Below are 26603 nucleotides of genomic sequence, written 5' to 3' on the forward strand. Positions count from 1 at the left end.
TTACGGAATTCATTTTAGATTCATCTCTACTAACATAGGCGAACACACTCAAATTTTCGGTTCGATTAAAAAATAAATTAGCAGTTTCACAATTTAACTAAAAAACTAAAATGTTTGGACTGGCGACTGAAGTAACTTGTTAAAACATGGAAAGCCCACATTTAGCACTTAATAGCGTGTCTGTCAACTTTGCACAGTTTGGCCTTCAAATGGATTGGTCTTTAATTTTTACCTTTCAAAATCGAACTTATGCCTAGTGGAACATAAGTTCTTTAAGGGGGCGGACATAACTTATGGATATTATGATGTGTAACTTATGCTCCAATGTGTATAAATTCGAGTTTGAAGGACAAAAAATAAAGACCAATCCATTTGAAGGCCAAAAATTAAAGACCAGCACAAAATAGAGACAAAACTGCAAATGACCCCAACTCAAACCAAGAAGGTGGGCTTCTACCAATGTGGGCCTATGGGCAAGCAGATTCATCGGGCCTAGATTTCTAGAGCAAAACTACAAAAACAATTAGAGTTAGTATTCACGGGCCCACCTCAGGGCAATAAAGATCGTATACAACATGAATTCTATATTTGATATTGATTCTTTCACACTTTCATCCTTGAAAAAGAAAGCTGGGAGTTATATCAGCGATAATTTTGGTCTTGGAACGAGTCAACACTGCTAGACATCTCGAAAGAGAAGCATAACAATTTCGCCTTAAGGATAGTTATTTCATAAATAATATTGTCCTTAAAAGTTTTAAAGAATTATATATATTCATCTCATTATTCAAAGTTTAGATAGGGTCGTCTTTTATCTGATACGAACTTTTTCTAATAACTATGCTAATGATCTGTTGTCAAAATAATCTGTATAAGTATAAACAAAGTTTCAAATGGGTACGTAAAACACTTAGTAAAACGACACACAAGTATGAAATATTTAAAACCGAAACTACTTAAGCGGAAAATGAACGAAACAGTTGGAAGATTAAAAAAAAAAATTATTTTCGAATATAATCGAGCCCACTTAGTTCAAAGTGTGTCCTTAAGGAAATTATTCCCCACAATCTACTCGAGGTTGATGGAATATCCCTGCCCGGGATAGAACGATTATCTTGCCAATAGTAGTACTCCAAATTACGGTAGCGGCGAACCACTCAACAAAGTGTATCACACGGAATAAACAAGAGAGAGTTTTGGAGAGAAAGATTTGTGAGACAGTAAAAATTAATGCTGAATTATGAAAAAATGAAGGAATTTATAAATAGTTGAGGTGCGATTCGAATGTTTGCAACCATTCGGATCGGTCCCTCGTTTTTGGAGGGAAATTAGAAAAAAATCCGGAAGAAAAAACGGACCGGGTCGGTCACAAGTCGCGGGTCGCGGGTAAGGGTCGATTTTCTATTTAATTAAATAAATAATTAATTAATTAAATAATTAAGGAAAAGTTTGTCCAAAAAGATAATCAATCAATCGATCTTTTTCCAAATCCGAAGCCGAAGCCGAAGCCGAAGCCGAGCCAAGCGAGTGATGACGACGGCGCGAGGGGTCCTTGCCCCCTCAACCCTTTTAGCAACTAGAGAAGGTATAATGTAATATATACACCTCTCTTTTCCTCTCTTTTTCCTATGTGGGACAAATGCTTTAACCAAAGCAAAAAAAAAAAGACCTTTTACATTCCCTTCACTTTTCATCCCATCATTTTCCATTCACCAATATTAAAACCCAACAATCCCCCACATGAATGGGGAATGACCATAATATAAAAGAATGCGCGGACAAGTGTGATATACAAGCGAAGATTGATTGCATCTGGATAAGTAGGTTTTCCTTTGAACTTTCCGTAGTGAACTTATATCGGATATACTCGATCGATCGAGATTTGATATCTTTGAACCGTCGAAATTTGTTGTATACCTAGACAACATAAGTCACACAATCAACCCTCAACCGTTTATGGTTCTCACGGTTGTGTTCGTTTCGACCCATGAACACCGCTTCGGTTTTATGAGTCATAGAGAATGGGCCTTCATTGTCATTTCCCTTTAAAGCGGCTTACACTTAACACTCACATAGGTGATTTCTAAACATGTGGTCGCATAGCCACATTATCTAGTCAACACTTGCGATTTAGATAATCGTTAAAAACCTTAATGCTTTATTAACTCATTAACAAGCCATAAAGTTTTATCCTTATTCCCGAACATTGTCTTCATCCGAGAATGGGTTGAGTTATTTGACAATGTTGAACCGTCGATCCACAACTTTGTTTGATCTCCTTGAACCTAGCTCGTGGGATCTCGATCGCTAGGTAGAGTTACCGCCACGATGACTTGTCCCGCCTTAACCCCATTCCGTTTGATGATCTACTAACTCCCTCTCCCTAGTTAAGCCTTTTGTAAGCGGATCCGCTACGTTATCTTTTGACTTTACATAGTCAATCGTGATAACGCCACTAGAGAGGAGTTGTCTAACCGTATTGTGTCTCCGTCGTATGTGACGAGATTTTCCGTTATACATTACGCTCACCGCCCTACCTATTGTCTTTGATCGTCATAATGTATACATATAGGAGCCAAAGGTTTGGGCGAGAATGGAATATCTTCTAAGAAATTCGGGAGCTATTGAATTCTTCACGGCCTTGTCTAAAGCTATGAATTCAGATTCCATAGTGGAACGGGGCGATGCAAGTACTCCGTTTGGATGATTTCCAAGACACCGCTCCACTCCCGATTGTGAAAACATATCCACTCGTGGATTTAACTTCGAACGATCCGGTCATCCAATTTGCATCACTATATCCCTCAATCAACCGGGATATTTATTATAATGCAAAGCATAGTCTTGAGTATGTTTCAGATACCCCAAAACTCGTTTCATTGCCATACAATGTTTGTGATTGGGATTACTTGTAAACCGACTCAGTTTGCTAAAAGCATATGCTATATCTGGTCGTGTACAATTCATGATATACATCAGATTTCCCAACACTCTCGCATAGTCCCCTTGTGATTTACTTTCCTTCGTTCTTTTGCGTAACTCACATCAATTGGAGTTCTGGCAATCTTGAAATCCAAGTACTTGAACTTGTCAAGTACTTTCTCTATATAGTGAGACCGTGATAATGCTATACCTTGTGGAGTTCTATGAATTCTGATTCCTAGGATTACATCAAGAACTCCTAAGTCTTTCATGTCAAATTTGCTGTACCAAAGCGGTTTGTAGCATTTATATCCATGGCCATATCTACGTCATTATCAGCATGTCATCAACATACAAACAAACAATGACTTCGTGGCCTGGAGTGTTTTTAATGTAAACACATTTATCACACTCATTGATTTTAAAGCCATTTGCCAACTGGTCAAATTTAACATGCCATTGTTTGGGTGCTTGTTTAAGTCCATAAAGCGGCTTTACAAGTTTGCACACTTTCTTTTCTTTACCGTGGAACCATGAAAACCCTCGGGTTGTTCCATGTAAATTTCTTCCAAATCACCATTTAAGAAAGTTGTTTTAACGTCCATTTGGTGAACTTCAAGACCATACACGGTACGCAGCCACTAACACCCGAATGGACGTTATTCTTGTTACAGGCGAATATGTGTCAAAATAATCAAGACCTTCTTTTTGTCTATAACCTTTGACCACAAGCCTTGCCTTATATTTGTCAATAGTGTCGTCAGCTTTCATTTTCCTTTTAAAAATCCATTTAGAACCTAAAGGCTTGTTTCCGGAGGAAGATCAACCAACTACGTAATGTGGTTATCTAAGATTGATTGAATCTCTCACTATTATTTGCTCTTTTCCAAAATCTTTGAATCGGGAGATGACATAGCGCTTGAAATTTTGAGGCTCATTTCAAAAGGAATGTCCAAAAATACGGACCGAAGGAAGTAGATGTCCTTTTGACGTTTGCTACGCCTTGGATCTTCTTCGCTAGGGGCGTTCTCCATTGGTTCTTCCCGTGGTCGTTTAAATCTTTCATTCGACGACTCGCATTCAATTTTATACGGATAGATGTTTTTCAAAGAATTCGACATTATCGTTCAATTACCGTATTATTATGAATTTCGGGATTGTCGGAATCATGAACGAAAAATCTACGTAACTTATTTTGTTGCGTATCCAATGAAAACACGATCCTCGGTTTTTGATCCTATTTTCACCCTTTTGGGTAAAGGAACTTGCACCTTTGCTAGACACCCCCACACTTTAAAATATTTCAAGTTGGGTTTCTTCCTTTCCATTTTTCATAAGGAATAGAGTGTGTTTCGCGTGAGGTACTTTCGTTGAGTATTCGGTTAAGTAAGGATAGCTTCCCCATGGTTCTCAAGTAAACGGAATCGATTAGTAAAGCATTCATCATTTCTTTCAATGTCCGATTTTCCTTTCCGCAACTCCATTGGATTATGGTGTGTGGGGCGGTAGTTTGATGGATGATTCCATATTCTAAGCATATTTAACGCAAAAGGAGATTCGTTTTCCCCACCCCTATCACTTCTAATCATTTTAATCTTTTTATTCAATTGATTTTCGACTTCATTCTTATATTGCTTAAATGCTTCTATTGCTTCATCCTTACTATTTAGCAAATAAACATAACAATATCGAGTGCAATCGTCAATAAAAGTTATGAAATACTTTTTCCCACCGCGGGATGGTATTGACTTCATATCACAAATGTCAGTGTGGATCAAGTCTAAAGGATTTGAATTCTTTTGAACAGACTTATACGAATGCTTAACAAACTTTGATTCAACACATATTTGACATTTAGATATATATACACTCAAATTTAGGCAATATTTCAAGATTAATCATTTTTTATCGCAGTTTTGTAATTGACATGTCCTAAACGAACATGCCATAAATTATTTGACTCCAATAAGTAAGAAGAAGCTGATTTTCATTAATACTGTCAACAACCATTACATTAAGTTTGAAAAGGCCCTCGGTGGTAGCCTTTCCTACAAACATGTCATTCTTTACTAAGTACAAATTTATCACTAACCAACACACACTTAAACCCATTTTTCCACGAGTAGTGCGGTATTTGAAACCAAAGTTTTTCCTAATTGATGGAACGTGCGTAACGTTGTTGAGAATCGGCACTTTTCCGGATGTCATCTTCGACGGAACCTTTCCATATCCTTCAACTTTGGGCATTTGCGGTATTTCCCGATGTATAGCTCTCTTCGGGTCCGGCGGGAGTGTAGGTTGCAAATGCTTCCTTAACGGCACATACATGTCGAGTGGTGCAGAATCAATTCACCACTCCTTTGGGTTACCAACTAGGTTGCACTCGAACGGCATTGCACACTGAAGTCATCAACACCTTCCCACCATGTTTGCGACCTTGTTTTTCTTTGTCCTTCTTGGGGGCACGGCGGTCGGGAGCTTTATGGCTTTCTTTACCACAATTATACGGTTGCCCTTGAACTTTTCTTGTTATGATCCTTCTCACTCGAAGGCCTCTTCCTTTCTTGTTCTTTTCGGAGCGGCATTTTCAACGACGTTTGCCCCTTCAATCGGTGAACTCTTACGGTACCTCTTCTCGGCGGTTTGTTATCTTTCTCGATCTTGAAACGAATCACAAGATCCTCCAACTTCATTCACTTTCTCGTGCTTAAGATAATTCTTGAAATCTTTCCATGAGGGTGGCAACTACTCAATCATTGCGGCCACTTGAACGCTTCATTCCTACCATACCTTCGAAGATAAGGTCGTGGAAGATAAGTTGAAATCTTGAACTTGGGTTCCAACGACTTTTCCATCCACCATTTTGTAGTCTAGGAATTTGGCAACCACAAACTTCTTCAAGCAAGCATCTTCGGTTTTGTACTTCTTTTAAAGTGCACTCCATAGTTCTTTGGAGGTCTCTACATGCATTGTAGACGTTGTACAAGTCATCTTCTAGGCGCACTTTCAAATGTAGCCTTTGCACAAAAAATCGCTTTGTTTCCAAGCCTCGGTAACCGCTGAACTTTTGGTTGTCGAGCATGTCGGCGGCGGCACGGGAGGGTCCTCACTGGTGAACTTTTGCATACCAAGGGTGGTAAGCCAAAAGAACATTCTTTCTTTGCCATCCTTTAAAGAAGTTGTGCCGGTGAACTTCGCGAGGTTTCTTAGCGATGGCACGGTACGGGTTGTAGAGTAACCGCCGGTGCAATGTTTGCGAAGGAGTTCCGATCTCAATTGTCATTATTTCTTTGTCAACTTTCAAATCGACAAGCTTGTTTTAGTTACTAAAACCAGAATAGCAATTAAATCACAAACTTCAACGATGAAGATTTTATTTCTTCAAATCGCGATATAATTATGAACTTTGGTATTCCAACGAAGTTTTTATATCTTGATCAGAATACTAATATTCATATGGAGTAGAAAACTACGAAGTTTTAATCTCCTTAAACAGAATACAGATTATAATATTATAGTAATTTCCTTAAGATTGTTGTCAAAATAATCTGTATAAGTATAAACAAAGTTTCAACAGAATCTGTAAAACACTTAGTAAAACAGATTACACAGTATAAAATATTTAAAACCAGTAAACTACAGAAACAGTGTTGGAAGATTAAAAAAAAAAAAATTATTTTCAGAATATAATCGAGCCCACTTAGTTCAAAGTGTGTCCTTAAGGAAATTATTAAAAAACAAACTCGAGTTCGGGTAAAGGCTCGATTTTCTATTTAATTAAATAATTAATTAAATAATTAAAGAAAAGTTTAAAAGATAATCAATCCAATAGCGGCAATGGGGCAAGCAGCGCGAAAGTCCTGCCCCTCAACCCTTTTTAGAGCTAAGAAGGTGTAATGTAATATATACACCTCTCTTTTCCTCTCTTTTTCCTATGTGGGACAAATGCTTTAACCAAAGCAAAAAAAAAAAAAGGACCTTTTACATTCCCTTCACTTTTCATCCCATCATTTCCGATTCACCAATATCAAAACCCAACATGATCTTCCCAACTATAAAACTAATACACCAGCCTAACTAAGCTCAACTGGATATTGTCAAACGAACAGAATAGTAGAGGACTAAAGAAAGTCCTAACTACTGAAATATAAGTTCAACGTATTATAAAAAGTATATCGAAACGGACGAATGGTGAAATGTGATTTCAAGATTTAAAGTTGTTACTGGGTTAAGCGAGAGGGTCATTTATTATATGCATTTCATAATATTTTAGATATGTATACATAAATAGAGCTGAAAGCGATGATGTATTTTAGCTTATTTCACAAAACTCACCTTAGATTCACGTCTGACTGTAATCTAGAAATAACTTTTAGGGATAAGGAAAAGCTCATTTTTCTTATGCATTGTAATTCCAGGCCTAACATTTGTGTCAATATCCTCTTTTTTCATCCCACAAGGTAACTCCCAATCAAATGCGTAAAGAAGATTTGACAATGCAAGTTCTGTGGAAGCAACCCCAAGTGTAATTCCTGGGCACCCTCTTCGTCCTGCTCCAAAAGGAATTAGCTCATAGTCTTGTCCCTTGAAATCAATATCATTATTCAAGAATCTCTCAGGTATAAATTCTTCTGGATTTTCCCATATTTCAGGATCTCTTGCAATTGCCCATGAGTTAACATGAATTATTGTTCCTGGCTGAATTTCATACCCTTCTAGTGTGGATTTATCCATTGATACTCTTGGCACTAGCAGTGGAGCCGGTGGATACAATCTAAATGTCTCTTTTATAACTGCTTTCAGATAAGACATATTTTGGATATCATCTTCATTCACAATGCCTTTGTTCCCAATTGAAGTTCTGATTTCTTCTTGAACTTTCTTCATGACTTTTGGATTCTTCATCAAAGCTGTCATTGCCCATATTATTGCAGCTGCGCTAGTGTCTGATCCAGCAATTAATACATTCTACACAAAAAAAAAAGTGACGAGGAAAAGATAAAAATTGTAAATTCATGAGAAATTCTCAAGGCAATAATAAACACAATTGTGCTTCTTATTACATGTATAATGAAGGTGAAAAAATCGATCTATTTTTTAATAATCCACCCAACAAAATTTAAACTGGCTCATTCATTGACCTTGATGCAAGACATTAAATTCGAAATGACCCATAAAGATATTGGGTTAGTGCAACCCAGTGAGTCAAATTGCAGTCCAACCTTAAATATATAAAATTAAATTTGAAGATAATTGAAAATCTGAAATAATATAGCTAATAATTTAATAAAAGAGTTGTCAGATTATTTTTAAAAAAGAAACATAAAAAGAGAAGGGAGTTCGTGTCATGTTGAGGTCGAGTTATGACCGTCGTTTGACCTATCTATCTTAACCCAGCCTATTTTCACTCGGCTGGTGGTCTGGGGCGTGGCGGGGGAGGAGGAGGGTGCGCACGCAGGTGCATGTCAAATAGGTCGGTTTAAGACATGGGAAATTACCATTAGAAGTCCTTTTATGTCCTCCAAAGTGAGATTAATTGGTGTTGATTTCTCTTTCTTCAATTGAAGCAAAAGATCAACAATATCTCCTTCCATGGATTTTGGCCTATTGGGATCCTGATGCTGCTCAATAAGTACTTCATAAAACTCATCCAAGTTCTTGAAATTCCTCTCAAGTCTATTTGTCAATCCAGTAAGTTTATCAATCCAACTTAAAGAAGGAAAAAAGTCAGACACAAAAAAGCTAGCCACCAAAGCTTGAGCTTCAGCCAAAAGATAATCAAATCTCTTTCTTTCATGTGCTTCTTCATCAAACCTGACACCAAAAGCAACTCTGCAGATAATCGTACTAGTTAGTGAAATCATTGAATTGCTTAAATTTATTATTTGTGAAGTGGCAGCTTGTTGAGATATTTTCTTGATCATTCTTGATACTTCATCTTCACGAATTGGACTATATAATTGTACTTTCTTGAGACTAAATAGATGAAGCACACAAAATTTTCTCATTTCTCTCCAATAGTCATTATAAGGTGAAAAGGCTATGTCACGACCATTATAAGATAATTTTTGCTGACTGAGAATAGAAGGTCTACTACAATATAGTAAATCTTGTGTCTTGAGTACTTCTTTGGCTAAGTTTTTTGAAGAAACTACAACCATTTGAGCAGAAGCAAGTTTCAATGAGAAGATCTCTCCATATTTCTTTGAAAGTTTCCAAAAATAGATATGAGGGGTTAAAGTATCATATTGATGCAAATTTCCAATGAATGGTAGACCAACAGGACCTGGTGGCAGTGTGTTTCTTCCACCCTTTCTGGCTTTAGGAAGAAGGAAAATGAGAATGATAGGTAGGGTTACGAGTAGAAAGAGCATCATTTTGTGTGTCTAATTGCCTAGTCACTTGATATGTCTTATATAATTGGATCTTATGCTGAACCTTTTCCTTCTTTTTTTATTTTTCAATTAAATAGTATAATTTTCATACAATTTGGGTGTGTTTGGTACAAGGAAAACTATTTTCCAATATTATTGGATCTTACGTTAAACTTTTCCCTTTTTTTTTTTTTTTTTTTAAGTTCAATTAATTAAAGAGTATAATCTTCATACAACTTGAGTGTGTTTGGTACGAGGAAAAATATTTTTCACTTATGTAGTTTTCTTACTTTCTTGTGGTAAGTAAGCAGCTATTCTCCCAGTTAGAACATTTATATATAATTAAGCACCTCTCTTCTCCCTCGACCTCTGCAAACCCTTAACTTTTTCGATGTTTTCTTCTCGATTGCAACAAGAAATTTTCAATAACAAACTAAGGTTTTTGTTTTTTCTAGTTTCTCATTCAGTGTTCGGTATCTGTATTAGCGCTCTCAATAGTCTACATTTGCGCCGTATAAGGCTCATTTTAAAGGGAAGCGCTCCCTATAAGATTCTTTTATGTTCAGGACACGAAAACCAACACCTCTAATTGAGATACATAATTTTTGAAATTGATACACGCTATAAAGACAGGGTAAAAAAAAAAAAAAATTGGCCGGGAAAATTAAGGCTTGAAAATTGACCGTGTCCTCTAGCAATAGACACTTTCACGTTTTCTATATATTTGTCTCACCTATAAGTCTATTACACATCAAATGTGAAGGAGTCCGGAGCCTAAATGGCACAAATTTGGACCAAAATTTTCAAAAGGGATTGTGGCCTACGCAATAAACCAAAATGGGTTAATCGTGTAGTCCTACACGATTTACCCATTTTTTAACTGCTTCCGTCTTTCCGTCCGTGAAGTTTTAAAAAAAAAAAAATTAAAGGACAAATCGTATACCACTACACGATTTGCGAAAAATTCTTTTTGCAAATCGTGTAGATAGCTAAACATTTAATCACTTTGTACAATAAACAAATTGCTATTACTCCCTCCGTCTCAAATTATTTGCCGTGCCTATTAAAAATAGTTATCTCAAATTATTTATCGTTGTAGAAGTTCAAGACAAAATTAATTATTATTTTTTCCATTTTACCCTTAGTAAAATTTTGTTATTAATGGAGATGACATGCATATATAAGAGTCAACCAGTGGCGGAGCCAGGATTTTCATCCAGGGGGTTCAAAAATTCCAAAAGGTAAATATACGAAGAAGTCAAGGGGTGGTTCAACATCTACTATATATACATAATAAAATAATTTTAACTTTGAAAATACACTGTAATTTTTCGCCGAGGATGAACCCCCTGGACATAAGCTGGCTCCGCCCCTGGAATCAACATTTAATGAAGATAAATTATAATTTAGATATAAATAAGGGTAAAGTAGTCAAGACTCCCTCCTAATTAATATTTCTTAATAGACGTGTAAAATAAAAAAGCGACAAATAATTTGAGACGGAGGGAGCATTATATTTCATTATTCAAACATGTATAGTTAACTATCGATCAATTACAAAACTATTTTAGCTTTAATATGATATAGAAGGTGGACTTCTTATACTCGCTATTTCATCAGGAAAAAATTACCCTTTGAAAATCATATTAAAGCTAAAATAGTTTTGTAATTGATCGATAGTTAACTATACATGTTTGAATAGTACTTTGAGCACTCATTGCGATGTATTCATGAAAAATTAGTACGGTTTATGTGGATAATAGTACTAACGGACTAATTAACAGTATTTATGGGTGGATCTACCCAATAATAACATTTCATCAACTTCCACATGCACATAAGAGAATCCTATGCTATTACGTACTTTTAGGAAAACAAATAATATGCATTTGGACAATATATGAGTTGAAATTGGAGTTAAAAATCTCAGCCAAACCAACAAAAACATATTGTTCTTATATTTCTCTTACTCTAATTAATAGTACTGGATAACAAGCAAAAACATAGCAAAAATTGAATCCTACGCAAAGTTGTTTTAGAGGTCTCAAGATTTGATAACAAGAAGATAAGATTCAATAGAAAAAAATTATATGAAAAACTGTTATAATTCGCTAAATTAAACATGTCAAAATGAGTTGAGTTAATAAATAAACTTTTCAAAATTTAGGCCGATTTTTTTCCCTAGTACCTAGATTTAGGTATTAACTCTAGATATTTATTGCCTTTCCTTGCAAAGACCAACACTCAACCGATATGGGACGAGTTTCTCTAGTCATTGTCGTTTCTCTCCACTAATTTTTTGTTTTATTATTTCTTTGTCAGTTTTTTGTTTGTGGAAAGATGCATTAAAAAAGTATATTTCACAAATCTAATAAAAACTTTATTTCAGGTTAACGTAAGTGGATCAAATTACGGCTACATAACTTATAATTATAAAATATTCCTAGTCATTTTTACAAAAGCTTTGCGGTATGAAATAGAAGAAACTTTTGCAATGTGAAATATAATCTTCTACCACTCATTCGTGCGCAAATTCGTATCATAGAAGAAAAAATTCAAGAGAACAAACATAAATTATTATTTTTAATCACTAATTCATATCACGTTTAAAAGAAATTGAACATAATATAAATTCTAAGACTAAAAATTATTACTCCAGTTTCTAATTACTACTTAGTACTAAGTACATTCTTTTTTCTCATTACTTTTTATCTTTTTGTTTAATTTACTTATATTTTTTTTTAAATGAATTAATTTATTATTATTTTTACGGCGCCGAAAGTTGGCCTAATTCCCGATGGCCGAGTAGTAGGAGAGGCTTTTACCTCACTTATATGGGCCTAAAAATCTTAAAATTTCAACCCTCCTTAAATTAAGAGTTGGGTTGGGTCGGCCTCACGGGCCAAGCATATTGACAGCTCTACCTGTCAGTACTCAAATGAACTTTCTGCATATAAATCATGAGTGATAGAGAAAAATCATAGCCCAAAATTGGAAGCTTGAAAATGACCTCTGTCCTCTAGCAATCAATATTTTTCGATTTTTAGCAGCAAAAATTGAAGCTTGAAAAAGACCATTGTCCTCTAGCAATGAATATTTTGCCCATAACTAAAATAGCATTAGCGAAAGGCCATATATAGGATAAGTGAATAAATATCTTGTTTGGATAATAGCACCTTTGGTTCTCAATTATTTATAAATTTTAATTCTAATACCTGTGTTATATGATTAAGTACATATTAATAGATATGTGTGTCTTTATCCTTTTACATAGAAGATATGACTAAAATACTTTTTTTTATTTACTAATACTTGATTATAGTTTGATATTTTGAGAAGCGATAGCCAGTTAGATTTTTAGTATAAAGTTGGAGAGGGTAGATACTTGATGCTTTTCACCCCATTCAAGAATTCTAACCTTTTACGTAATTGATTTTGATGTTTTGTTTTTCTAGTTGGACCATTTCATACAAACCATATAATATTGTTACAAAATGGAAAAATGGAAGTGAAGTGGGAACACCTCTAATTGAGATACATAATTGTTGAAATTAATACGCGCTAATTAGAACAGAAAACTATTCTAAAAGCATATAGTGTTCAAGGAATACGACACCTCTAATTGAGATACATAATTGTTGAAATTAATACGCGCTAATTATCAAAAACTCTTGTAGTGGGTATGAAAATTGCAAACGTGAAAATTAGGGTGTCGCAAATCACACGACACTTGCGTTTTATTTGAAAACAATGCACAGAGAAAGAAAAAGAGGAATTTCAAATTTTCGATGATTTGATGCTTCGGTGAATTAAAAATCTGAAGCAAAATTTCGACTTATATAGCCAACGAATCAGTGTATTGAAAAGGTGCCTTGTGAGAAAGGCACCGTTTGGTGCCCTTGTTGCACATTCTAGTGGGTCTTTCACCCATTCACACTTTATCAAATCCCAACATAGAATCTATACTTTTGATGTACCTTGAGAGGGGATTAGTTGTTGTGAGCGGGATCCCGCTCTATTTTTTGAAAGCTTATTAAAAATCCTACTTGACCCATAGATTAGGGCCTGTTCCAATTTAAATAGGTGCTGAAAATTTTCACTCCTATTTTCTGTAAAGTGTTTCCGAGTGATTTATGAAAAGACATCCACTCCTAGAAGTGGACGAATTAACTTAAAATAAAAATAAAAATAAAAAAAGGAAGTCGCTTGAAAAACCAAAAATTTTCTTTTTGTAGAAAAAGATAAAGAAAAAACATCTCAAAGTTTCAATGCAAAATATCAGTAACTAATATATTCTTGCTGAGGGACTATTTTGGTCCTTGTCTTCGAATTAAACTTTCGAAGTCCCACCCTTTTTTTCCTCATTGTTCTATACTTTGAATAATTCCAAAAGTCGAATTATCATCGTTATCTTCTTATTTGTCCTTTTCTTTGTCTTATTTATGGAAAGAAAATCTAAGAAATATATGACATGATCTCAATCTAAAATTTAATGGAAAATGGATAATAGTGTGGAAGAAAAGGTCTTAGGTATTGTTTGCTCGTTGAGAGAAACAGAAGGAGCGTTCTTGATTTACCAAGAGAAGACCATTAAAGAGATTGAAGAACGAGGATAATTTATCACAAAAATACTGAGTAAAAGAGTAAAATTGTCCTTTTACAAGGATTAGTATTTTTCATTCACAATGTTTTTGGTCCCAATTACTTTTCTGATATCCATTTGGATTTTCTTCATGACTTTTGGATTCTTAATCAAGCCTGTCATTGCCCATACTACTGCAGCTGCGCTAGTGTCTGATCCAAAGAACTAATACATGCTACACAAAAATTGATGAGGAAGAAGATAAAAATTGCCAATGCATGGAAAATTCTCAAGATAATAGTTAATACATTAGTGTTACATATTAGAGATGGCAAGATCAATCCATCTTTTAGTAATCGCCCCAACTACGTTTAAACAGGTTGTGTGTTTGACCCGTTTGTTTGACTTGACTTAACATCTTAAATTTGAAATAACATGCTAAACTATTTGGTTGAACAATCAAATAGTGTATACCAGATGGGCCATAATACAGTCCAAACACCAAACATACATACAAAATCAAATTTGGAAATTGAGATTTATAAAAATAAAAAATAAAAAAAATTTAAGCTAACAATTTAAGAAAAATAAATTAGCTTATTTAAAAAAAAAAAAAGCAAAATACCAAAGGATGGGATTTGCGTCGTCTAGGGCGTATTGAATTACGACCAGTCATTTAACCTAACACAACTGATCATTTTACCTCAAGCAAATTTTGAACAGGTTGGATCTCAACCCATGTTGACCCACCCATGTTTTATCCAACCCACATATTTTCCTCCTCTACATCGGTAAAAATGTAGATAATTGCACTTTCTTGAAACTAAATAGATGAAGCACACCAAATTTTCTCATTTCCCTCCAATAGTTGTTATACCGACTATGTATTTTTGTTACAATTAATACATAGATTAGGCAAATGCCTAATCCCCCACCAATGGTGGTTTTAAGAAAAAGAAAAAAAGGTGCAAAGACAATGTCATGATCATTGTAAGACGACTTTTGCCGGCCAAGAATAAAAGGTTTACTACAAAAATAGTAAATCTTGTGTCTTCGTAACTTCTTTTGCTAACTTTGCTAAAGAAACTACAACTATTGGAGTAGAAGCAATCCCCAGTGAGAATATTTTCCATATTTCTTGGAAGGGTTCCAAAAATAGATATGAAAGGTTAAACTATCATATTGATGCAAATTTCCAATGAATGGGGGGCCTATAACGCCTGGTGGTAGATTATTTTTGCCACTCTTTCTGGCTTTAGGAAGAAGAAAAATAGGAAGGGCTAGAAAAATGCAGAAAGAGCGTCATTTTGTTGTCCAACTGCACAAAATAATACCAGTCACTTGAAATGTCTTATACTCCTATATATATGAAACAGATCTTGGTTTAAAATTTTCCTTTTTCTTTTTTGATTAAAGATTATATAATTTCTGCTCAGTGAAAATGTAGATGAATTTTAGATTATCAGGTCACCTAAAATATACTAACTATATATAAGCAACTATACACAACAAGTGGAACCATATGCTTGAAAAATAAGACCAGCAACTTGCTGCATCAAATTGATAATGCTAAAAAAAAAAAAAAAAAAAAAAAAAAAAAAAAAAAAAACTACCAATATATATTATTTAAATCCTTAATTAAAGGTATGCTAAAAGGAGGTCTCCCGATGATAGATCCTCCCTTATTGGTGGGTGATGATTTATTGATAGGTGTAACAAAAAGAAGTTTTATAATTTATAGCAAAATGGATATTCCATTTATAAACTTACCCATCAATGACCAGATCCTTTTGATAAGAGGGGATAAAAGTCTGTAGTTAAAAATCGGAGAGAATGAGATTTTTTGCACAAAGTTGGTCAAGAATTCAAACCTTTTATGTAGATGCTATACTTCTCATGATTTTTCTTGTTGTATCATTTCATGAACCATATAATATAGTTATAATGGAAAATATTAGAGTGAAATTAAAATAATACGTGGTTGTTATAGGCAAAAAAGATGCATAAAACCTATGCTTTTTATTTTTAATGTTGTAAAAAATAACAAATTATTTAAAATTTAAATCTCAAAGATATGAATACTTCACTAACTAAACATTTAAGAAAGTTAATACAATTTTAATAAATTCATAAGCTTCCGAATGTATAACATTTTTAAGCTTTTTGACACACATTTGAATCATGAAAAATATATTAAAATATCAAATTAAATATTTTTCCAACTTTTTAATGTGAAATAGAATCTTCTACAATGATATTCATATGTATATTAAATAAAGTTATAGAAACAATGATATTCTTATTTTTAATCAAATATGTATTCATATGTCAAAAGAAATTAAACATAGTATATTAAAGTATCAAATTAAATATTTTCATCAAAATCTAATTACTTTTTATTGGTAACCATATATATTCTATTTTTTATAAAGATAATTATCTTTTTGTTTCATTTACTATATATTTTTTTTAAAAATGGATTAGTTTATTAAAATCTATTTTAAGTAAAATATAACCAAGATGGCCCAAAAAATTTGAACCCTATAGAGAGATCTTTGATATCTTTATTATACGCCACTGAGAGTTATAGAGAGGGTCTGACCGTAGATGCTATACTTCTCATGATTTTCTTGTTGTATCATTTCATGAACCATATAATATAGTTATAATGGAAAATATTAGAGTGAAATCGGAACAAATATTACTGGAATAATGGCAATACCTGTCAGTACTCAAATAAACTTTCTGCATATAAATCACGAGTGATAGAGAAAAATCATAGCCCAAAATTGGAAGATTGAAAATGACCTCTGTCCTCTAGCAATCAACATTTTTCCATTTTTTGTCAGCAAAAATTGAAGCTTGAAAAAGACCATTATCCTCTAGCAATCAGTATTTTGCCCATAACTAAAATAGCATTAGCGAAAGGCTATATCTAGGATAAGTGAATAAATATCTTGTTTGGATAATAGCACCTTTGGTTCTCAATTATTTATAAATTTTAATTCTAATACCTGTGTTATATGATTAAGTACATATTAATAGATATTATTGAATATGAGGCCGTCTTTCTACCAAACTCATGATATAAAAGTAGATATTTTAATTAAAGAAATATAATATGTATTACAAGTGTACAATATGTATCAAACTATATACCCATCAGTAGTCACAAGTGTGAATTACGTTAGTAATAATTAAATTTCATATAAGTATATTTTGAATATATGAAAGCAAAACTTTCATTCCACTTTAATATTTTGACTTCCATTTTGATGAAATTATTTACTTCAAATCAAATGCGAGCGTAATTTGACATTTATAAGTTATGTATCCCAATTTTCTAAAGTTATTTAGTTCTAAATAAATAATCTATACATACTTAATGAACTTTTAAGAGAAATACATAATTTAACTTGTGCAGCGGATGGAGTCGCTCCTTGTGATTATGGATTAGGGGTTGCGAAACATGGATATGGAAAAAATGTCTGAGGGAGCGCTTTCCGAACGGGCCCGATACAAATCAATTATCCGGATTAATTGAGAACGAATGGGGATATCGAGCACCAAACCGTAAAACCAAAAAACATGAAAAATGAGGTAGGAGGTTCGATAGCTTTTGAAAAGTAGACCTTAAAAACAAAAAACAAAAAAATTTGACTTAAATAAATAAGATTAGAACCTAAAAGTAATTAATTAAAAAGTTTAAATTTTTTTTGAAAATTCTTGTGAGGACTACAAAAGTCCCTAAGTTTGCCCTTATATATATATAGTAGTAATGTGTATCTTTATCCTTTTACAATTTACATAGAAGATACGTCACATCTAAACTATTTTAGGAAGCATATTTTATTTAAATATGAAGATGAATATGAATAATCGAGAATAAAAGAGTAATGAATTATAAGGAATCCAAGACCCTATCAGGACATGGTAACAATTAGTACAAGAAATCCATCACCCTCAGAGAACGCCAAAAACGAACCACATAGATATAAAGGTCTGAAGAAGAGAAAGAACTACCATCAAGAATCAAATCTGAACGTAATTCCAAATCTCACATTGAGCTTATCCCCCTCGGAATATGCCCAAAAAAAAAAAAAAAAAAAAAAGAATCAGCCTAGTAAATATTTATAATTAGTACATCCCCATTCGAATTAACAGAGGAAATGACTAAAACCAAGGAAAAACCTTATTCTATAGGGAAAACAATATTTAATTTCATCTATTTCTTTTCTTTTTATTTTTTTATCTCCATAATCTAATTTCATTCACCTTCTTTTTTTTTTTTTTTTTTTAGTTTTACGTATTATTATTCTTTTTTTTTTTTTTAATTTTTGGTGATTTTTATTTATTTATTCTCTTTTTTTAATTTCATTTTTTCAAATGATTTTTTCTTTAATTCCTGTTTTAGTTTTCATAATCTAATTCTATCTTTTGGCTCCTTTATTTATTTTTTTTTTATTTTTTTATTTTTTATATCAACAAGAAGGATAACTGATGGAGTATATTTTTTTTTTTCTATGTCTCAAAAAATAACATATTTTAGCAAAAAGTATACCAAATTAGTAGCAGTTGAAGTATAATATTGTAGGATACTATGATACGCACGTGGTATGCTCTGTAGATAACGAAATGTCATGAAATTTCTTTAGTTCATTATTCGAAAAACAGCTCGATCTCTATGATACACGTAGGTATATATTATATACGGATAAGGTATCATGAACGTGCGATTAGACTCCTTAAAAAAAAATACTACTCGGTCTTCGATGATACTGCGCTTATCATACGGGGCCCGACGGTCCGATCATTGAAGAAAACATTGAGTTCTGTAATCTGTGTATGGTATATCGTACTAACAAGGTTTGGTAGATAGCGGATCCGTTCAACCTTTGCTCGATCCTCACCTTGAATGCCACACGGTATATTAATATATTGTCAGGGTATCATAAAGAACTGGTTCATTTCTTTCAAAAAAAAAAAAAATCCACTTCTCGGTCCTCTATGATAGGGTATCACAGTATACTGCCAGGGTATCATAAGGACTAGTTAATTTCTTCGGAAAAAAAAAAAACACTTCCCGGTCCTCTATGATACCGACACAGTGTATTCAGATACTGCCAGGGTATCATAGAGGACTGATTCATTTCTTCAAATAAAAACACTCCTCAGTCGTTTATGATACCCACATGGTATATTCATAGACAACCAGGGTATCATAGAGGATTGATTCATTTCTTCTGAAAAAACACTCCTCGGTCCTTTATGATACTGTGCGGTGTATTCATCTATTGCTAGGGTATCATAGAGGACTGGTTCATTTCTTCAAAAAAAAAAAAAAAAAAAAAAAAAAAGACGCTTTCCTCGGTCCTTTATTATACCCGCGGTATATTCGTATGCGACGGGGTATCATGGAAGACCGATTCATTTCTTCGAAAAAAGAAAAAAAAAAAACCTTTCATTGATCTCTTATGATACCCACGCGGTATATTCATATACGCCGGGGTATCATGGGGGCCCATTCATTTTGTTCGGAAAAAAAAAATACTCCTTGAATCTCTTTGATATATACACACAGGTATATTCATATGCGCAAGGTATCATGGAGGAGACTGGTTATTCTTCGAAAAAATACCCAATATCGGTCCTCTGTGATATCCACGCGGTATATTCATCTTTGTCGGTGTCATAAAGAATGTTGATTCATTCTTTGAAAAAAAACTCCTCAATCATATTTAGATATAAGTTTTTCATTCACAAAAGAGCAAAAAAATATAAATTTAATCAATAAGCTATTCTTTAGTATTTCTAATTATTTCATTTTATAATCTAATTATTTAATTCCTATATTTGTATTAATGTTTGTTTACAAGTTACTATTTTTTTTTTTTTTTTTATCTTTTAAAAAAATAAAAATAGAGAAAGAAATAGGAAAAGAAGATAAAGAAACCAAAAAAGAAAGGAAATTAAAAAAAAAGGATAAAAGGAGAATAGAAAACTAAGCACGAAAAAGGCGGCGGACGGAGGCCGGATCGACCCTTAAAGGTGGGAGTGGCACCAGCACCTCGATTAATAAATTACATATACTTATGTTGTAATTTACTCAAATTGGTTAAATATTTGATCTGTCACCCCAAATCGTAAATTAGACAAAGGTGCGTGTTTGATGAAGCCTTGAACTTGAATCTATCTTGAATATTTTCCGACTCTAATGCTGCTGCTTTGCGCACGGCTTCCTTTGTACCGGTAATTCCCTTTTCGGCCCTCACATTTTCTATTTATCTTTATTATTTATATTGTCATTCCTCTTTTCTATTATTTTATCGATAGATGCTAGCGAGAACGCGCATAATAGAAACTTCAAAATCCCTTAAATTAAGTATTTCTCTTAATCTCAAATCTGTTAGTATTTATGAAAAACTTGGATCTCAATGGGAATTTTGGATTGAAATCAAAATTCAATTTTTTTTTTAATAATTTCTTTTGTTTATTACTCCCTTCCATCCATGTTTTGTCACATATTTGACTTAGGAACGCTCTTAATAAATAAATAAAATGAGAAATGAATTAGGGTACTTAATAATAAGGGTAAAAGCGATTATAAAATAGTAAACTATGTCTTGGTTTATCAAACTATATAATTTACAAGTAAAAGTGGACATATATTTTTAGTATAATGGACAAATAAAAATGGAGGCGAGAAGTGGATTATAAAAATTTATGCTATTCTATAATTGTTAAATTCAATTTAAATCACTTTACTACTTAAATTATGATGGAAATTTCGTAAGCATCTCTTAGAAAAAACATGAAATTTATGATTTATTTTTGAGAACTTTTAGTTTATCTAATTCTACATTTACTTATGGGTAGTATTTATCTATTGGAGAATTTTTCTATTATTTTTACAGCATTTTGATTGGTGTAATTCCCTTATTGAAAATGTTATTTTACTTGTACAAATTCATTTTTTAATATACATAAGAGACGCAAGTCCCTTGGTGAAAATATTGATTTTACTTCTGTTGTTTATGGGTATTAATGAGTGTGATTCCTTGTTTAAGATGCTAATTATGTTCCTTTCTTAATTTTTGAGATGTAATTTACATATTTGCAAATAAATAAAAGTCTATTAAGTTGTCTAAATATTTAAAAAAGGACGATGGACAAATATAAATTCCTATAAGTTCGGTGAAGAAAATTGAAAAGTGTGCGCTTAATCTTGAAATCTATCCCCACTGGCATTGAGACAGTCCCAACAGAATTCAAAAGGAAAACGCAAAAACTCCACAACTGACGCCGCAGTTCAAGGCATCTGACGAAATGGGTATGCGGGTAAACTTTTAACACGGTATGGGTAGCACACCGGGTATAACTCGGGTAAATATTTTGTTTTTAATAGGTAGTTTGTATTGTTTTCCCAACAAGAAATTAGAGTTAGTATTCACGAGTCCACCTGGGACTACTAAAATAGCAATCGTATACAACAAGAATTCTATATTTGATGTTGATTCTTTCACACTTTCATCCTTGTAAAAGAAAGCTGGGAGTTATATGAGCGATAACTTCCATTTATAACTCCATGAGAACCACAACAATCCTTATACGCTTTTGGTCTTGGAATGAGTCAACAGCCAGACTTCACGAAAGTGAAGCATAACATTTTCTCCTTAGGAATAGCTATTTCATAAATAATGTTGTTCTTAAGAGCTTTTAAGAATTATATATATTCATTTCATTATTCGAAGATTAGATAGTGTCTTCTTTTATCTATGATGATACAAACTTTTCTAATAACTATACTAATATATCTTCCCAACTACTCCTATAAAACTAACACACGAACCTATCTAAGGTCAATTCGATATTGTCAAATAAACAGAATAGCGGAGGACTAAAGAAAGTCCTAATTACTGAAATATAAGTTCAACGGATAATAAAAAGTATATCGAAACGGACGACTGGTGAAACGCTATTTCAAGATTTAAAATTGTTACTGGGTTTAGCGAGAGGGTGATTTATTATATGCATTTCATAATATTTTAGAAATGTATACATAAATTGAGCCGAAACCAATGACGCATTTAGCTTATTTCACAAAATTCACCTTAGATTCTCGTCTGAATGTAATCTAGAAATAACTTTTAGGGATAAGAAAAAGCTCATTTTTCTTATGCATGGTAATTCCAGGCCTAACATTTGTGTCAATATCCTCTTTTTTCATCCCACGAGGTAACTCCCAATCAAATGCGTAAAGAAGATTTGACAATGCAAGTTCTGTGGAAGCAACCCCAAGTGTAATTCCTGGGCACCCTCTTCGTCCTGCTCCAAAAGGAATTAGCTCATAGTCTTGTCCATGAAATTAATATATTTATTCGAGAATCTCTGACCGTGCTGTATTCTTACGAATTTTCCCATATTTCAGGATCTCTTACAATTGCCCATGAGTTAACATGAATTATTGTTCCTGGCTGAATTTCATACCCGTCTAGTGTGGATTTTTCCATTGATACTCTTGGAACTAGGAGTGGAACCGGTGGATACAATCTAAATGTCTCTTTTATAACTGCTTTCAGATAAGGCATATTTTGGATATCATCTTCATTCACAATGCCTTTGTTTCCAATTGATTTTCTGATGTCTTCTTGAACTTTCTTCATGACTTTTGGATTAACCTGCATCAAAATTGTATTCTGCAGCGTACTTATTACTTTAATTTAATTAGTGTCAATCCGGCCAACATTGTGTAATACATTACGCAAAAAAAGTTACGAGGAAAAGACAAAAATTATAAATTCATGAAAATTCTCAAGGCAATAATAAACACAATTGTGCTACTTATTACAGTATAGTAAAGGTGGAAAAATCGATCTATTTTTTAATAATCCACCCAACAAAGTTTAAACTAGCTCATTCATTGACTTGATGCAAGACATTAAATACGAAACGACCCATCAAGATATTGGGTGAGTGCAACCCGATGAGTCAAATTGCAGACCAACCTTAAATATAACAAAATCAAATTTGAAGTAATCACCATACAAAAAAATGAGTAATTTGCGGAGCTTGAAAGTTGCAATTTGTTTGGAGGTGGGGGGAGGGTGCTCTTTAGCCTCCTTAAGCAATTAGTGGAGGCTAAAACCCCCACAAATTACCCTTTTTTTGTAGTGGATATAGCTAATATTTAGATAAAAAAGCTGTCAGATCATTTTTAAAAACAACCAGAAAAAGAGAAGGGAGTTCGGGTAATGTTGGGGTCGAGTTACGACCGTCGTTTGAACTAGCTATCTTAACCCAACATATTTTTACTCGGGGGTGGGGGAGGGAGGGGTGGGGGCGCCCATGCTAGTTCATGTGAAATAGGTAGATTTAAGACATGGAAATTACCATTAGAAGTCCTTTTATGTCATCTAAAGTGAGATTGATTGGTGTTGATTTCTCTTTCTTCAATTGAAGCAAAAGATCAACAATATCTCCTTCCATGGATTTTGGCCTATTAGGATTGAGATGCTGCTCAATCAGTTCTTCATAAAACTCATCCAAATCCTTGAAATTCCTCTCAAGTCTATCTGTCAGTCCAGTAAGTTTATCAATCCAACTTAAAGAAGGAAAAAAATCAGACACAAAAAAGCTAGCCATCAAAGCTTGAGCTTCAGCCAGGAGATAATCAAATCTCTTTCTTTCATGTGCTTCTTCATCAAACCTGACACCAAAAGCAACTCTACAAATAATCGTACTAATTAGTGAAATCATTAAATTGCTCAAATTTATAATTTGTGAAGTGGCAGCTTGTTGAGATATTTTCTTGATCATTCTTGATACTTCATCTTCACGAATTGGACTATATAATTGTACTTTCTTGAGACTAAATAGATGAAGCACACAAATTTTTCTCATTTCTCTCCAATAGTCATTATAAGGTGAAAAGACTATGTCACGACCGTTATAAGATAATTTTTGCTGGCCGAGAATAGGAGGTCTACTACAATATACTAAATCTTGTGTCTTGAGTACTTCTTTGGCTAATTTTTTTGAAGAAACTACAACCATTTGAGCTGAAGCAAGTTTCAATGAGAAGATTTTTCCATATTTCTTGGAAAGTTTCCAAAAATAGATATGAGGTGTTAAAGTGTCATATTGATGCAAATTTCCAATGAATGGTAGGCTAATAGGACCTGGTGGCAGTGTGTTTCTTCCTCCCGTTTTGGCTCTAGAAAGAAGGAAAATAAGAATGATAGGTAGGGCTGCAAAAAGTAGAACAAAGAGCATCATTTTGGTTGTCTACTTACCTAGTCACTTGATATGTCTTATATAATTGGATCTTACGTTAAACTTTTCCCTTCTTTTTCTTCAGTTAAAGAGTATAGTAATTTTTATTCAACAGGGGTGTGTTTGGTACGAGAAAAAATATTTTTCACGTATGTAGTTTTCTTACTTTCTAGTGGTAAGTAAGCAGAAACTATTATTCCAATTAGAACATTTATATATAATTTAGGTAAATAATATGGTGTGGAGGGAGGGGTTGGGGTGGGATGGGGGGGAGGGAGAGGGAGCGGGGTGAGGAGAGGCGAATTAGTGTGGAATCTTGACATTTTCTCTTCGCGGGAAAGTTATTTTCCTAATTTTTAAGAAACTTATTTTTCTAAGAGAAATATTTTTCAAAACATCTTGACCTATCAAACATGATAAAATTGAAAAATACTATGAAAAATATTTTTCTCAATTCTGAACACACCCAGACAGTGTAATAATTGTCTGGTCACCTAAAATATAAGGGATAATCTCAAAGACTTTTTCGCTACGTAACTAAAAGTCTAAAACCAATCTTTTAGTTTAAGACATTACACTTATCTCACTTATCTTGCTTCTTTTTTTATAACAAATCTCTTTATCTTAATGAGAAAATGACACCTGACTAATTTTCCCGACTAAAATACTTTTTTTATTTACTAATATTTGATTATAGTTTGATATTTTGGGAGCGACTAGCGAGTTAGATTTTTAGTATAAAGTTGGAGAAGGTAGATACTCAAATCTTTTACGTAATTCATTTTCATGTTTTGTTTTTCTTGTTGGATCATTTTATACGAACCATATAATATAGTTACAAAATTGAACGATGAAAGTGAAGTGGGAACAAATATTAGTGAACTAATGGCAGTACCTATCACTCAAATCAAGTTTAATGCAACTTTCCCCCTCAAATCATGTTTGATTTTCATGTTTTTTTTCTCGATTGCAACAAGAAATTTCCAATAACAAATTAAGGCCTTTTGTTTTGGGCTTCACATAAAGCTCATTTAAGGAAAAAGTGCTTCCTAACAAGATATTTTCATATTCAGAACTTGAACTCAACAATTCTAATTAAGATACTAATTGTTGAAAATGACACCTACTGTAAAGACATAGGTCATGAAGTGACAAAAATAATTGGTCTGGAAAATTAAGGCTTGAAAGCAGACCCTTGTCCTCTAGCAATCAACAATTTGCACGTTTTCTAGATATTTGTGTCACCCAAGAGTCCATTACATTCATTAAAGATGATGCTTCAAAAACTTGTGGAAGCGAATCTATAATCAAAACAAATGTATCGTTAACGCCAAAATCCATAATTATTAAATTTATCATCAAAACAATTGTATGTTGCACGACTTGTGGAAGAGAATTATTTCAAGTGAATTGTGGAATTTCCCTTGTGGAAGTGGATATTTTTAAACAACTTGAACTGATAGTTGTAATTAAAAATTCTCATGAAACAGATGAAGACCTTATTCCTAAAACTTACTGAGCTTCTCTTACTACTCATAGTATTTTTTTCAATTACTTAAATCTTATCACGGGCCGTTTGTATTTTTTCACAATTTTTTTTAGAATACGTACTTTCACGCACTCATTACGTTGTATTCATGGAAAATTAGTACGGTTTATTTGGATAATAATACTAACGAACTAATTAACACCCTTTAAGTGGATCGACCCAATAATAACATTTCATCAACCTCCACTTGTGCATAAGAGAGTTCTCTACTATTAAGTACTTTTTTAGGAAAAGATAAAAACATACTATATAATATAGTCACCACTGACGATAACTTAAGAAGATCAGGGATTCATAAGTTTAAATTTTGATGCACTAATGATTTTAATTTTTTTACACAATCATTAATTAGGTAATACACGTAAATTTCATGATAAGTACTCGTAATTGATTATCTTGTAAAACTGGTATGTAACCTTATATGATATAATTTATTGATAGGATGAAAAAAATTATACTACCGGTACACAGGCGTGAATTTGTGTTATTTTTGGGCACGTGAACCCATGATCTTTCTGCAAAATTAGATAATTTATGTATATATTTTCTAGAATAAATCTAGTATTACTGCTTTGGCGCATAATAAAGGCTTAATGATGCGATTGTTTAGATCTTGGTTAGTTATTTATCAAGAGGAGGCAGGGGATCAATTCTCAACACTTTAATGCATTTTTTATAAACTTTTCTTTAATTAATGTATAGTATTCCCAGAAATTAAATTCGCTACTATAGGTACATATATTTTAGATCCTTTTATAAGAGGTTGCTTGATGCGTGTATAAATTGGCAAGTCCTTTTTCCAAACATCATGATGGAACCTGTTCCCTTCTAATTAACAAAATTCCATACGTTCACTCCTCTTATGCTTGTCAATTCTAGATTCAAGCACTCACTTAGGAAAATT

General features: G+C 33.1%; 1 protein-coding gene across 2 annotated transcripts; it reads right to left on the reverse strand.

Annotated features, from left to right (window-relative positions):
* LOC132051578 (6,7,8-trihydroxycoumarin synthase-like) lies at positions 1-24179 on the reverse strand. 2 transcript variants are annotated; one of them, XM_059442747.1, is made up of 3 exons: positions 23269-24179; positions 7258-7890; positions 1-511 (listed from the first exon to the last, which is right to left on the reverse strand). In XM_059442747.1, the coding sequence occupies exons 1-2, from the start codon at positions 24151-24153 to the stop codon at positions 7282-7284; spliced, it is 1494 nt and encodes a 497-aa protein (XP_059298730.1). In that variant the 5' UTR covers positions 24154-24179; the 3' UTR covers positions 1-511; positions 7258-7281. The 2 variants fall into 2 exon arrangements, with proteins under 2 accessions (XP_059298730.1, XP_059298791.1); XM_059442808.1 differs by lacking the exon at positions 23269-24179 and adding an exon at positions 8421-9323.
* Between the last annotated feature and the right edge of the window lie 2424 nt (positions 24180-26603).

Source organism: Lycium ferocissimum, chromosome 1, assembly GCF_029784015.1.
Source record: "Lycium ferocissimum isolate CSIRO_LF1 chromosome 1, AGI_CSIRO_Lferr_CH_V1, whole genome shotgun sequence".
Classification (NCBI taxonomy): domain Eukaryota; kingdom Viridiplantae; phylum Streptophyta; class Magnoliopsida; order Solanales; family Solanaceae; genus Lycium; species Lycium ferocissimum.

What these genes read in the sequence shown, in the direction of transcription:
- LOC132051578 (XM_059442747.1), bottom strand. Translation starts at nt 24,153, where the DNA reads ATGATGCTCTTTGTTCTACTTTTTGCAGCCCTACCTATCATTCTTATT. An exon ending in ACATAAAAGGACTTCTAATG is followed by an intron (nt 7,891 to 23,268) that starts GTAATTTCCATG and finishes TTTTTTGTGTAG; the next exon opens with AATGTATTAATTGCTGGATC.